Genomic DNA, 14332 nt, shown 5'->3' with positions numbered 1-14332 from the left:
GGCGGGCCGGGGGACCGGAAGGACGGGTGTGCCCACGTGTGCGGAGGCCCACCTGCGCCCGCATGCCCGGGGCCGGCCCGCTGCCGAGTCAGCACTCCCCTCAGGCCCTGGCCAGGCCTGCAGGAGGGCCGCTGCCCCGCACCCTCACTGTCCCCGCGGCGCCTGTGCACCTACTGTGCTTGGGCCCAGGGAGGCGTCGCGGACCCAGAGGAGGGGCCTGTCCGCTCAGTGTTGTGTTACGCAGCAGGAAACTGAGGCTCTGAGCAGCCCCGAGTCCACCAGGCTGGTCCAAATCCAGGTCAGTCTCACATTTTCCCCTAAATCTGTCTCTGGGCCTCAGTCTCCTTCCCGTGAAGTGGAACCATGAGCCTCCCCGGGTTGTGGGGACGCCAGGTGGGAGTGTGGCCCGGGGCTGTGGGCAGCGCAGGGGCTGCCGCGGTCATGGACTGAAGGTGCCCTCACCTGCACAGCCCAGCCCCCGCCCTGCTCCCTGCGGCCGCCCCGCCGCCCCGCAGGCTAAGCACCACGTCCGCCAGCGGCCTCCGCTGCTGCTCAGGGCCAGTGCGAAGGTGAACAGCACTTCCCGGGCCAGGGGACTGAGCCCCCAAACACCCCGTGATGGAGATGCTGCCATGACCCCATTTGCTGGTGCAGAAGCCAGGGGGCAGCGTGCCTCCCCACCGCACCAGCCTGGCTCCCACCTGCCTCCCTTCCCGGCCCATGCCAGGACACGCCCCCAGCCCCCAGCTGGGACCCTGTCCACTGCCCAGCGGCTTCCCGTGGACGCCGCAGCCCAGACCTGCGGGCATCCCAGAGGCCAGTCAGGCCTGGTGTCCCTGGGGTCGGGGCCGCCCCCGCCAGGCCCACCGCGAGCTGAGAGCGGCCAGCAGGAGGCACGCAGAGCGCGAGCGCAGTGCCCGGCGCCGGGAGCCGCAGCGCCCTTACCTACTCGGAGCTCCTGCCCGAAGACGGTCTTCTCGCCCAGCGCGGAGCAGTTCCAGCGCCCGAAGCGGAACTGGTACTGGCACTCGTTGATGCCCATCTGCGCCCCCTCCCCGATCACGATGATGGCATCGGGCCGGCTCTGGCAGATGGCGCGCTGCCGCGGGGCCAACCCGGGGATCTTATTGCAGATGATGTTGGCTCCCAGGGCCACGACAGACGACAGCGCTCTGCGGGGAGAGGACAGGGGAGGTGAGCGCGGCCGCGCCCGCCCGGGCCCTCACACAGGCCCCGCTGCCACGACATGCGTGGTCCCCGCCCACCCGCCTGCGTCGCCAAGGTGACCAGGGGCTGCGCCCCCGGGGACGAAACAGGAGCAGACCCGAGCTGCACACCTACTGTGTGCTGAGCCCGGCCACCTGTCGTGAAGCCCTGTAGCCGCGGGGCTGTCCCGGGGCCTTTGCAATGAGCCCCCTGGCGCCTCCAGGAGCTGAGGCTGGCCCCGCGGGGGCGCTCCACGGACAGGGAGACAGGCGGCTTGTCTGTTTCATGGGGTCAAACTCACATTCCCAGAGTCGCCCCTCCGCCTCGCTCTGAGGTCTGTCACTACCCCCAAAAGAAACACCTTTGCGTCGTGTCCTCCCTCCCCCTGCCCGGAACCCCTGACCTGCCACTGACCGGGGCACCTCATAGACCTGGAGCCACACATGCTGGGCCCCGGGGCCTGCGGCCCCTTGTGAGAGGCGGTCAGGGGCATCGCAGCCCCCGCCCCCAGCGCTGCCCCATCCGCAGAGTGCGCTTTGCTCCTGCCCTTTCGTGGTGGACAAGTGGGTGGGCGCCTCCCCCGAGTTTCGGGACCGTCACAGGTTTGTGTCTGAGTCCGTTTCAGTCCTTTGGGGTGCGTGTCTCGGAGGGGAGTCTCTGGGCTGCTTGTTTGCTTTGAGGGGGCCACCAAACTGGAAGGAGGGGCCTAGTGAAATGCAGAGAGTGGGTGTTGAGAGGCTGCCGGGGCCTCCCCCAAGCCAGCACGCATGGCCCTGGCCTCGGGGCACAGTGAGTGCACCCCTCCGGCACCGCCTGTCACCCCCTTTCTTGAGAGAAGCCACTCAGTGTTTTTCCAGGGCAGCCGGGCGCCCACAGCTGGCTGGGAAAGTCCCCATGGGGCAGGAGCCCACAGCACGTGCTGCGGCACCCCGGGCGCCCCGACTGACACCCAATCCCCGGGCCGGCTGCCCCGCCCGCTAATCTGGCCAAGACCCCTGGTCTCCCACGGCACAAAGCGCAGCAACGCCCGCGGCTGGCGTGGAGGAAGGAGGCGGGCGGGTGGGGCTGGAGCGGCCTGGAATCTGGGGAATTCAGCCCCAAGTAATTGTAGCTCCCCGGAAAACCGAGCCGGGGAAATGAGATGGATGGGAACGCTCCCGGGCCCGGCCCCCAGGCCGGCTGCAGGCTCCGGCCCGCTGCTAACACGGGCTTTCCGTTCCAGATGCTCCCACTGCCGCAGCCGCACCCGCCCCGCATGGGAAGAACCCCCACTGGGGTGGCAGGAGCACAGCCCAGGGGGTCCTCTGGCCTCCTGCCCCCAGGCAGACCCCAGGCTCCCCTCCTAGATCCCCCCAAAACCCAGCCAGAGTTCCCAGGCTCTTCTGCTTGGAATTGGAGGCCTCTGGGGATGTGGCCTCAGACACCCTGCCTGTCCCTCTGCCTGGGACACCGTCCTCCCCCTGCCCTACCCGGCAAACTCAACGCCTTCCAGGCCCAGGTGCAAACCCCCTGGGTGCCCAGCCCTTGGCTCCTGGCATCAAGGGGGCTCGGAGTGGGCACCTGGTCTCCAGCACCCACCCCCCAGTCTCCAGTACCCTCTCCTGGTCTCTGGTATCTCCTCCCAGTCTCCAGTACCACCCGCCATCTCTGGCACCACCCCTGCCCCTCTCCAGGTTTCTGTGCCCCGCTCCCCGCCCCAGACAGCAAACCTCTTGAGGGCAGAGCCAAGTCTGAACAGATTTCAGGGCCTGGGGGCCTCCCCCAAGTGTTTGCGGGATGGATGGATGAGCCAATGTGGGAGTAGATGTCACGGGTCCTGTCCAGAGAACCCCCATCTGCCTCAGGAGACACCCCAACTCAGAGTGAGAACAGACATTTCCCCTCGGGCACCCCTCGGCCTCACTGGTCACCAGGCGGGGCCTGCAGCCGTCCGCCCGCAGGGCTGGACCCAACGAGAGGCCACCAGGCTGGCAGATCCGGCAGCAGAGCCTCCTGTGTGCCTGGCAGAAAAGAAAATGGAGCCATGGCCGTGGGAGACACGGGGAAGCTCCCCAAAAGTCACAGCACAGCCTAGATCCGCAGGCCCCTATGGGGTGTATCCACAGTCCTGGACAGCTGTCTTCCGGGGTCCCCGCCATCCTCTGCCCGCCCTGGGCTCAGCCAACGAGGGCACTGCCAGAGTCGCCAAGGCCGAAGGGATACAGGGCGAGGCCTCCCCACTCCATGGAGTGAGCACTTTGGTCTCAACCAGAAGGAGGTACTGACCGCCCCATGTGGGTGGGCCTCAGTGCCTGATGGGGAGTGACCCCAGCACATGACCCAGGCAAGGTCCAGCAGGTGCGTCCCCAAGGCAGAAAGGAGACTCAGGTTGCCGGGGGGAGGGCCTGCCAATGGTGTGGAGTCTCCACGGGGGCATGAGAATGTTCTGGAACTAGACAGGGCGACGGCGACACAGCCACACAACGCTGCGCGTGTGCGGGGAGCCTGGGTTGCTGCTGAACTTGTGACAGTGGCGAGTTTTCTCTCAAGTGCGTTTGAACCACAAATTTGCAGCACGCCACGTGGGCGCTGCAGGCACGCGGCCGGCTGGCCAGCCCCGGCCTCCGGCTGCTGTGCTCCCCGGTGCGGCCCTAGGAGAAGAAGCTCCTTGCCCCAGGCCCCAGGCCCCCGCACGCCCGGGGCAGAGGGGCTGCAAGGTGCGGGGAACAGAACAGACACACGGCATTGTGTGCCAGGAGCAAAGATAAACAGATGTGGTTGATGATGCAGAAATAATTTCAAAATTATCTCCTGAAGATGTGGGATCTCCCCACTAATGACACGAAACGCCCCTTGCTGAAGTTCAGGGCCGGTAGCTCGGAGAGGCCAGGCCCGAGGCCGCATCCCCGCCCCGCGCGCAGCCTCTGGGGTGCAGGTGCACGCAGACACCCTCAGCACCAAGCCGGAGGCGGCTGGCGGGCGATGGTGCCCACTCTCTCCTCTCAAATCACAGCTGGCGCCCTCCCCTGCCCCGAGCCCTCCGGGTCATTCACCGGTTATGTCATGGACAGGTTCCCGTGCGCAGGCGCATCCGGGGCCCGCCGGCAGCCCTGTCCCCCACAGGGCCACTGACCTGCCCCTAGTAGGCCTGGCCCTGCCGCCCCCAGCCTCCACTTGCTGCCTTCGGCCTGGCAGGAGGGGCTCAGACGCCGTATGGGTGCCTGGCTCAGCGGGGGCCCAGCGGCGAGCCAAGGGGCGCAGATCCACAGTGACTAAGTAGCTCGCTCTGGAGGAGGCAGGTGGGTCCGCGCCAACAGCGTTTGGGATAATTGGCAGTTTGGGGTGAGGGCATGCTACGGGGCACTCTCGGCAAGCTGCCCCTTGGGGTGGGTGCGCCGCTCACCCCAAAGTGGGAAAACCCCTCTGGGTGGCTTCCCGGACCCCAGCTGCCCGCCAGGTGCCCGGGGAGGCTGGCAGGAGCCAAGTGGCCACAGGCACAGAGGAGCCGGGCAGGGGCTCAGGTTTCAATCAGACTTTTCCACGGAAAATTCTGCTCCTGGCTCATCCCTGTGCTTTTCAGAGGCCTCGGGACACAGGCGAGATGCCAGGCAGAGGTGGGCAGAGGTGGCATCCTGGACCCTCGCCTCACCCCTGGCCCAGGCCAGCCCCAGAGGAGAACTTGAAGGAGAACTGGACCCTGTGGACAGTTCCTTGCCCGCCCCCGCCCCCCGCTGGGGACCCCGGCAGGGAGACCCACGGAGGGCAGGCTGGACACACCTCCCTTTCTTGGCACCGGGGTGGAGTTGGGGACCCCACAGCTGGTGCAGCCGGTGCTCCCCTAGACCGGCAGGGAGCCAGGGCCTGCCATGTCCGCCGGGAGGGCAGCGCCGGACCCGGCGGCCCCGAAGTAGCGTCATCTCGTCACTGCACCCAGCCCCCGGGCACCCCTGTGGTCTGGGCCCACGGGGCGGGGGAGGGCAGCAGACCCTGGGGCCGGGGTGGAGGGTCCCACGCAGGGCAGTGCCCGCCTGCCCTCAGCCTGCGTCCGGCCCTGCCCTGGGGGTCAGGGCTTCTGTGGGCACCCACCAGCGACTGTGACTCCTCAGAGCCTCGAAATGAAAGCCCGGCGGCGTCTCGGCAGCCACGGGGAGCAAGCGGGGAGACCGGAACCCTTGCGCCGGCCGCGCGGGAGACACCCGCCTCCACGCGCCGCGGACCAGCAGCCGCCAGCGGCCGGCGGGGCAGCCTGGAGCCTTGCCCCCCGAGTCCGGCACGGCCGGGACACGCCACTCCCATGGGGCGTGGAGCTGGCCCGACCCACCGGCCACAGGAAGCGAGGGGATCGGGCCGGAAGAGAAGTGGAACCTCACTGCTGCGGAAGGGGGGCTGCGTCTAGCCCGGGACGCCAGAGAGAAGGGGCCCTCTAGCGGGGGGCTGGGCGGGCAGAGCTCTGGCAGGACCCCGTCCACACCGAGCCTCCCCCAGGCCCCGCCGGGGCTCCTCAGAGCAAGCCCTGGACCCTGCCCCATCCGGGGCCCTGAGGCCCAGAGAGGGGGCCGGCGAGTGCCCCCCACGCAGCACGAGCACCGCCCTGCCCCCGTATGCGTGGGACACCCCCACTCTACTCCGACGCCAACCCGCTGCAAAGCCTGCCCCGGCAGCCAGGGCTCTGGCCTAACCCTTCATGCTGCGGGCGTTCTCGGGGTTCAAGGTAGAATGAGCCCCATTGTGGGATCCCTTCCGTGGGGAGGCAAGTATTATAATAATTCATAGCTATAAGGTATAATAACATTAAATTATTGTTGTTTGTTATTTATCATAATGTATTATAATTTATTATAATGATATAATGATATATTATTATATTAATATTAGAATATAGGAATTTATGTTAATAATAATAGTTATTATTTTAATTATGTTATTAATTATATTATTATAATAGTAGCTATTATCACGATTCCCTCCGAATGGGAACCCGGGGTCCAGAATGGGAACCAGGGCTCAGCCACCCGCTGAGGGGTCCAGACGGCAACCGGGGGACCCGCGGCTCCCTGCCCCGGCTGGTCAGCGCCCAGGCCCACTCTTCCTGCCCACTCAGACAGTTGGCGGGTGGGCACTTGCCCACCTGGGCGCCACCCCCGTCCACCGGTTGGGCCCGAGTGGCAGCAGGCGCAGAGGGTCCCGTGCCCGAGAGGGAGACCCGGCCGACTTGCCCAGGCTGGGAGGGTCCCAGATGCCCCCGGCAGCTGCCCTGGGCCCGGCGCTGCTGCAGTCGCCCTCCCCAGTCCTCGAGGCTCCTGCCCCCTGGGCCGTCATCCCCTGCAGAGCGCCCCGCCAGGCATCCCCACCTACCGGCCCCTCGGGGAGCCAGGCTCTGCACCTGAACCCCCAGACTTCCTGACAACATTTTGGCAGCGTTCGTCCACCCTCCCCAGCTGAGGGCTCCCCAGGTGGGGATCCCCAACATGGCCCAGTCCCAGCCTGACCCGAAGTGGCGCTGGAGATGAGCCCCAGCCCAGCCCCAGCCCCCTGCGAGACGGTGCCGGGCCGGCAGAACCCGGCCTCCCCGCAGGCCCCAGCCCTGGCCTGGTCGGCTGCCCTGCCGCCCGGAGCTCCTCCAGCCCACGCTCCTGGCCCGGGGCTCTTTGTAATTCTTCCTTCTTCGGCATCCTCCGGCAAAATATTTGAAGAATGTTCTAATTATCTGCGATCAGCCAGGGAGGCGGGCCTGGGTCCACTTGTCCAGGAAGTAACTCGACAAATACCTGGGAGGCTGGCACCTGGGCCCCCACCAGGCTCTCCTGCGATGGGCAGGGCTGGTCCAGTCACGGGTGGGCCTGAGGAGGGTCTGCGCCAGCCCCGGAGCCTGGCGGGGCCCAGGGACGGTGGGGTGGGGACTAGGGGGAGCCTTAGTGTTCCTGCCTGTCCAATGGGGGTGAGCGTGGAGTCCAGATCAAGGGGTGCTCTGCAGACCCCTGAGCCACCACCTCTGTTGCTTTTCTTCCTTCCCAGCGGGGTGGGAAGCCTGGGATCTGGGGCCTTCCCCGGGCCTCGGAAAGGCCACCCCGGGACTGTTCTGAGCCCCAATTTTCTCCTCTGAAGATGGGAGCCAACCAGACCTCTTTGGGCAAATGGCCTCTCCTCTGCCCAGGTGGGGCCAGCAGGTCCCTGCAGGCAGCGGTGGAGACCCGCCCTGACCATCGGCCCCCGCTCCCTGCCCACACCTGTAGCCGCGGGTGAGGGGTGGATAGGAGACCCTTCCTGGGGGACCTGCCAGGGCTCCCGCAGACGAGGAAGCCCAGGGCTGGGAGCACCCCAGGGAGAGTTCTGTGGGTGTGGGGCAGAGTCATGGGGTCCCACGAGGAGGCACAGAAGGTGCCCGAGCAGGAAATGGCCCTGCTGGGAAGCAAGGCCCGTCCTCTGCCCGCCCTCCTGCGGAGGCGTCTCTGGCTCGGGGTGCTGGGTGCGAGCTCCGCCAGCCTCGGCACACTGCTGTCCAGTAGGGAGAACAGCCCCTGCTGGCCGCCAGGGTCCCTGCATTCCGTGCCCGCCACCTCAGGGCCTGCCCGCTGCTATCTTTCCGGGCCACTGCTCCGTGCAACTGGCTGGCCGCAGTGTTCCCAGGAAGAGAGCGGAGCGTCCGCCGCTCCCTCGCGCCCCCGGCGGGCGCTAGCCTGCCCGCCCTCCCCACATAGCTGGCATTCCTGGCCTGGCATCCCGGGACCCCACCCTGGAGAGTAAGCAGGCATCCGGGAGAAAGCAGGTGGCAGGCCGGGGATCTGGACAGGACGGAGAACCCCAGAGGTGGGCCAGCACAGCCAGGGGGCCTCAGGGCACTGGGAGCGCATGGCTGGGGGGACACAGTCCCACTTCTGCTGAGTCTGTGAACTCTGAACCTCTGAATGATTGTGGCCCCCTGAGCCCCAATGTCTTGGTCTCTGCCTCAGCTTTACTGGGCACTGAGGACTCAGCACGACATGCCTGGGGTCTGGCCACACTGTAGCAGCAATTCCCCATCCAGGGCACGCAGCTCCCCTGCACCGGCAGCCAAGCAAGGTTCCAGGCCCTGCTAGGTGCCTCTTCCTCCAAGAAGCCCACTCAGGTTACTCCTATTCCTCCTCTCAACATGGTCAGCTGAGGAAGTTTTGGGAGCCAAGATCCAGCAACAACTGATCAGGCCTCGGCCACACTGCGCTGCCTGCTGTGCCAGGCCGTCCCTGCCCCTACGTCCCAACCACTCCTCCTTCCCGTGGCACAGATGGGGGCGTGACACTCGGCAACACGTGACCTGCCATCGCAGAAAGCCCTGCCCAAGCCCAGATGAGATGCCCGGCCCCTCCTCGGCCTCCATCCTGAGGCCCCGAGTCTGTCGGATGTGGGGTACCCACAGAGTGACCAGGGCGCCAACCTGAAACCTCAAGACAGAAAGACAGATGGACATGCGGGGAGTGGGCAGGCCCACAAGCCCCGGTGCCTCTGGGTCAGCCAGGTTCCTGCCCTCCTGGCCACTCTGGCCATGGTCAGGTCTGGGGAGGGCCCCCATGGGGCCAGCTGAGAGTTCTGCTGAGAGGTGGGGGCTGCCCTGGGCCACTCAGAACCCCAGAGCCGGGCCTCGCCGGTGGTGCAGTGGGTTGACCACCGTGCTGTGAAGCTGTCTGCAGCCTCTGCAGCGCAGGTTCAATCCCCGGCCAGCCAGGGAGCGACGCACATGGCGTGGCAGACCTCTCCTGCCTCGCCCGCTGCTCCCCTCAGCAGTGTATTTCGTCAGTCTGCCTGTTCTGTTCCCCGCTCTGTCTCTGGTGAATCCTCTCACCCTCCTGCGTCTCTGACCTGTACCCAAGGTCTTGTATAAATAAATCTCTTTTTTTTTTAAGATTTATTTATTTATTTATACAAGCACTGGGCACAGTCAGAAGCGCGGGAGGGTGAGAGAATTCACCAGAGCGGGGAGCAGAGCAGGCAGAAGGACCGAAGGACACTGCTGAGGGGAGCAGCGGGCGGCAGGAGAGGTCTGCGCGCCATGGGGGACCCTCCTCCGGGGGCCAGGGAGCAGCCGGGGATCGAACCGGCGCTGCAGAGGCTGCGGGCAGCTTCCCAACCCAGCGCTCAACCGCTGCGCCACCGGGGAGGCCCTGGAAATAAATCTTTAAAAAAAAAAAAAAAGAAAAGAAAAAACGCTGCTTTAAAAAAGAGAGGGAAGGAAGGAAGAGGGAGGGAGGGAGGGAGGGGAGGGACCCCAGAGGCAGCTGAGCCCGGTCGGGTCGGCCTCCCCCAGCTCTCCCACCTCCGCAGCCCCGTCTCCTGCTCTCCCCAAAGCAGAGGCCCCTCCGGGCCAGACTCCCCAGGGCACAGCTCCCTCACCGCCCTCCCAGCTTCTAAGCTGCCCACGCCCTGCCTCCCTCCGAGGACTCCTGGTCACTGGGCCTCCCCGGCCGCTGCCTTGGGGGACGCCCGAAGACGGGCTCAGTCCCCAGGACATGCGCCGCCTGGCCAGCCTGACGGGCCACGGCGGTGAGGGCCGCTGCAGAGACGCCTTGACCGAGAAGGCCTGTCCCGGCGCCCCTGTCTTCCTGTCCCCCTCGGGGGGAGGGGGGCTTCTCCCCAGTTTGCAGAGGAAGCTCACAGAGGGGCAGGGCCTTCCGAGGCCACGCTGGCAGGGACTTGGCTTGGGGGCAAGAGCAGGGTCAGGCCCGCGGCCTTTCTCCCACTTTCAGCTCCTCTGCGGCTGCCCCTCCCCCCGGCGCTGCGGTGCGGAAGGCGGCCAGGGGAGCGGGTCCCCTGTGGTCCGCCCAGACAGAGCCCGAGTGCCCGGCTCTCCCCGCCCTGGAGGCGCAGGAGCAGGTGGGCAGAGGGGGCGCCCCTAGGGCAGCACCGCAGCAGCCCGGCCGCTCCCAGGCCGCAGGCTGGATGAGGGGGCCATCTTGGCAGACGGGCCTCAGCCCAGAGCCGGCGCCCGCCGGGCAGCACCGGGAGAGGACAGCCGGGTGCCATCAGGCAGCAAGACGCCCAGCAGCGCTCAGCACTGCTGAGCCACTTCCTGGGGTCCCTTGAGCCCCATGTGACAGGCCGAGGCCCACTGTGCTGGGGACAAGGTAAGTGCCCAGAGTCCGTGCTGCTGACTCCTGCCTGTGGTCCCCGGCACACCAGCCTGCCCAGCCACCCTGGCCTCCTGGTCCCGACACCCCCAAGGTGAAGCCCCCCGGGAAGATGCAGCCGAGGAGCTGGGACGTCATCAGCCTCAGCTACTCCGCGTTCCTGCCTGAACACCCGCCCCTCAGGCCTAGGGGCCGTGGCCACGACCAGGTCAGTAGAGCTCACTGTGCCCAGACACACGGGCCCACCTGACTGGGGCAGTGACCAGGCACCAGGGGCTGGGAGGCTGGGGCAGCGGGCAACCCCAGAGAGCTGGCCTGGCCCTGCAGGTCCTGTCCGGGCCGGCCCCCCAGCTGCAGAGGGCCCAGGCCCACTGCGCCCCTGCTCCACCCAGTAGTCAGAGGGGGTCTCCTGAGCCGCGGCACCCCGGTCCTCACCGCCCATAACCCTGACCCCTGGAAGCTGCAGTGGGACCAAACAGGGGTCACACTGGCCGTGGCTGCCCCCACTCAAGCTGGTCTCGCAGGCCCTCGGACAGCAGGAGCTCGGGGCGGGAGCCCAGGGTCCCCACACCCCCGGGAAAGCCACCCTCCGGCCCCAAAACCTAAACATGGTGGATACAGAGCCCCTCTGACACACCCACTCAGAACCGCGCCCTGAGCCAGGACGGGCCGAACTGGGATTGCTCAGCCCACTTGAGGTTCCGGGCAGCAAATCAGAGGGCAGTGGGGTGGGCCGGGGAGCCTCTCCACCGCCATGTTGACTGCACAGCCCCTGGGCCATGAGGGTTAAGCTGGTGAGGGAGTGCTCTGCGGCACCCGACCTTGGGGACCTGACCCTGGGGACCTGACCCCTGGGCACCTGACCCTGGCCACCTGACCCTGGGCACCTGACCCCTGGGCACCCGACCCTGGGCAGCTGACCCCCAGATTCCCTTATCCTGGGGACCTGACCCTGGGCTCTTGACCCCTGGACACCTGACCCTGGGCACCTGACCCCTGGGCACCCGACCCTGGGCACCTGACCCTGGGCTCTTGACCCCTGGACATCTGACCCCTCGGAACCTGACCCTGGGCACTTGACCCTTGGGCACCTGACCCCTGGGCACCTGATCCTGGGCACCTGACCCCGGGCACCTGCCCCGGCTCCCTGGCAGCACGCACTGCGAGGAAGACGAGCGGACATACCATGCCCCTCGTGTGGGCCCTTTTCCAGGGCTGACCGTGCAGGCTCAGAGTCAGGGCTCTCCAACCGGGGCTCTGGGCATGGGAGACACGTGGAGGAGGGTGGGGAGCATGACGCCCAGGGGAGCCGCAGGTGTTACTGGGATGGGACTGCAGGGATGCTGACCCTGGTCCTTCTAGGCCTCTGCTGAGCCTGGGAGCCACTGGCCGGGCAGCAGGGTCCCTCCTGGGTCCCCTGGCCAGGCCTCAGGATCAGTGGGGGGCAGTGGCTACTAGGGGGCTGCAGGGTTTTCATGTCTCCCCCCATAGCCCCATGGCACCCATGGGCCTCAGCGACCACGGCTCCAGGCCGAGGGGACGGGTGCAGGTGGGCAGGGCTCCAGGTCCCACGCTGGGCTGTGGGCGGCCTTCCCAGGCATCAGCTTCCCACCCAGAGAGTGGGCAGCCACACCTGACCGCCCACACAGAGGACCCAGCGGTGCTACCCCGCAGCCTGCCCTGGCGCCCCGTCTGCTCGCCTGCCCAGGGCTGCGCGCTAGCTGCCCCTGCACGGCGGGGCTGGCCCAAGCCTTGGTCCCCGCTCGGGGGTGAGGATGGCCGTGGGGCGAGCCCGGGGGTGCTGGCAGCAGAGCGGCGCAGCAGCGGAGACAGGGAAGATGGAGAGGGAAGGAGGGCGCGCACCTGTGCCCCCCGCCCTCGCCGAGGGGAGGCCGAGCCCACACCAGGGAGGGAGGACAAACGGCGGTTTTGTCCTTGGCCAGCGGGCGGCCTGCCGCGCACAATGACCCTTTCATCAGCTGCGGGAGCCCCAGCCGGGGTTTCATCTGACAAGGGAGGGCTGCGGCCTCCTGTCCCCTCACTGGGGCACTTGGGCCGGGGGGCGGCCTGAGCCCACTCCCAGCCAGCCCGGCCGCGCAAAATGGGGGAGAGCGAGGTCCTGGGAGGTTGGGGACTCACAGGCTGTACAGTGGGGCCCTTCCCGGACACGCCCAGCCCTGAGCAGGCAGGGGTCAGGGTCTCCCCGGGGGTCCAGCCACCCCCCCCATCCATCCCCTGCCCCACCCTCGGGTCTGCCCAGGGAGGTCCGGGATAGCAACGGTGTGACCCGCAGGGTCTGGCTCCCCACAGGCTGCGCAGCCCGGGCCTCCCGCCCGCCAGGCCCAGGAGTCTCCAGTGGACACGGGGAGGGGTGGGGGACAGGGGAGACGGTGACGGCCAGGCCTGTGCCGCAGGGTCCCGCAAGGTGGAAGGGAGCACTGGGCAGTCAAGGCCGCCAAGGCCGCCGCCTCCCTTGATTCCCGCCCGCCCATGGGGTGCTGCAGTGCCCGTGCTCAGACACCCCGCATGCCGCTCCCTGCTGGCCCAGCTTGGGCACTGTCCCCGTCAAAGACGGCGGTGGACAGAGCTGGCTCCAGAGCTGGGGGCTGGTCCCCTGGGCTCTGGGCTGGCCAGGCGGGGGCCTCCGTGTGGACCCCACGTTCTCCATGCCCACCTCCGCGAAACGCTCTCTCGAGGCCCCTGGGGCGTGCGACGGGAGCTGCTTCCGGGAGCCTGTCTTGCTTCTGCCGAGGCTGGTAACGCCCTCCCTCCCTCAGAACGCGGTGTAGGTGACACCCCTCCCAGAGAGCCCTGAGGCGCCCAGGAGAGCTGCCTGCTCCCTGCCCTGATGGCCGTGGCCGGCCTCCCCGTGGCGCCTGCGACCCTCAGCCCCCTGCTCCCGGGGGCGAGGGTGGTGGCCACTGGCCCCGTGGCCCCAGCGCCAGCCCCGAGCACCCACCGGGACTGCTGGTCCTCCACGGTGCCTGAGGCCCCGAGGTACTCGCAGCTGCAGCGCAGGGCGCACCAGGCAGTGGAGCGGAGTGGGGGTGGGGACCCCCGTTAGAAAATGGCCATTCTCACTGAGGCTAAGTGGGGAGAGGAGGGACAGGACGTCAGGTGGGGGGGACACAGCCACTCTCAGCAGACCCCAGTCGACGGGGCAGAGGCCCTGCAGCCCTGGGGCTTCCCGCCCTCCCCACGCACAGCAGAGGGTCAGGCGCAGTTTCCAGAGAGAGCACCCCAGGGAGCACCTCACCCACGGAAAGGCTTCAGCGGGGTCCTGGGACTAGCTAGCTGTCTTTGTACATCTCAAGCCGGGGGACCTTCGGGAACCCTCAGTTCCAAGCCCTCTGTGCGCACCCCTCTTGAATCCTCTTATCCTTTTGAATGCACACAGTCAGTGCGCCTGGCCTGAGCCTCGGAGGAAGGCCCTCCATCCCCAAGTGACCAACAGGGGCCCGCCCCGGGCCACACGACACCCCTCCCACACCTGCACACGTAGCCCCCCAGCCAGGGCCCTGCCCGGCCCCCCAGGCTGTGATTCCATGACATGCCCCCCCATCGTGTCCACAAGGTTCTCTGTTGGCACCACCAACAAAGCCACAGCGGTGGAGCCGGGAAGAGGGCGGGGGCAGCGCCCCTCGCCCCCCCAGCCAGGTGGTCGGTGAGTAACCACCCGGTCACCCATGACTCACGCAGCTCCCAGAGCAGGCGGTCACCATGAGAGGCTCAGACCGGAAGACCTGGGGGGGTCCTTGCAGCCAACCCCCACAGCTGGAAAGGGAGGGCTCGACCGGAAGGGACCTGCCCAAGGCAGCAGCCAGCCTTGTCCTGGCACGAGGCCTGGCCAGGCCCCCATACCAGCTGCCCGGCACCAGGGCCCTCCTCTTGGCCTGCAGCCCCCCCCACCTGCCCTCCCTCCTGAGGCTCTGGTGACCCCCCCCCCAGGGGCCTGGGGTGCCTGCTCTGGCCACAGAGGCACAGAGAAGGGCCAGGCTGACCAGAGCAGCCTCACGTGCGAGTGGGCCCAGCTCGGCGTCTGGTGGGGG

General features: G+C 67.5%; 1 protein-coding gene across 2 annotated transcripts in view; it reads right to left on the bottom strand.

The window, feature by feature from the left end:
• WNT7B (Wnt family member 7B) overlaps positions 1–14332 on the bottom strand; it is a 33537-nt gene that overhangs the window by 12339 nt on the left and 6866 nt on the right. For both annotated transcript variants that reach the window (XM_037513379.1, XM_037513378.2), the window contains exon 2: positions 946–1172. In XM_037513379.1, coding sequence (XP_037369276.1) covers positions 946–1172 — 227 coding nt within the window. The remainder of the gene's footprint in view (positions 1–945; positions 1173–14332) is intronic.

The sequence above is a fragment of the Talpa occidentalis genome, unplaced genomic scaffold, assembly GCF_014898055.3.
Source record: "Talpa occidentalis isolate TD23 unplaced genomic scaffold, MPIMG_talOcc4v2.1 talOcc4.16, whole genome shotgun sequence".
NCBI lineage: Eukaryota > Metazoa > Chordata > Mammalia > Eulipotyphla > Talpidae > Talpa > Talpa occidentalis.
The sequence above is the reverse complement of the archived record's forward strand: the minus strand, read 5'-3'. Positions and strand labels throughout refer to the sequence as shown.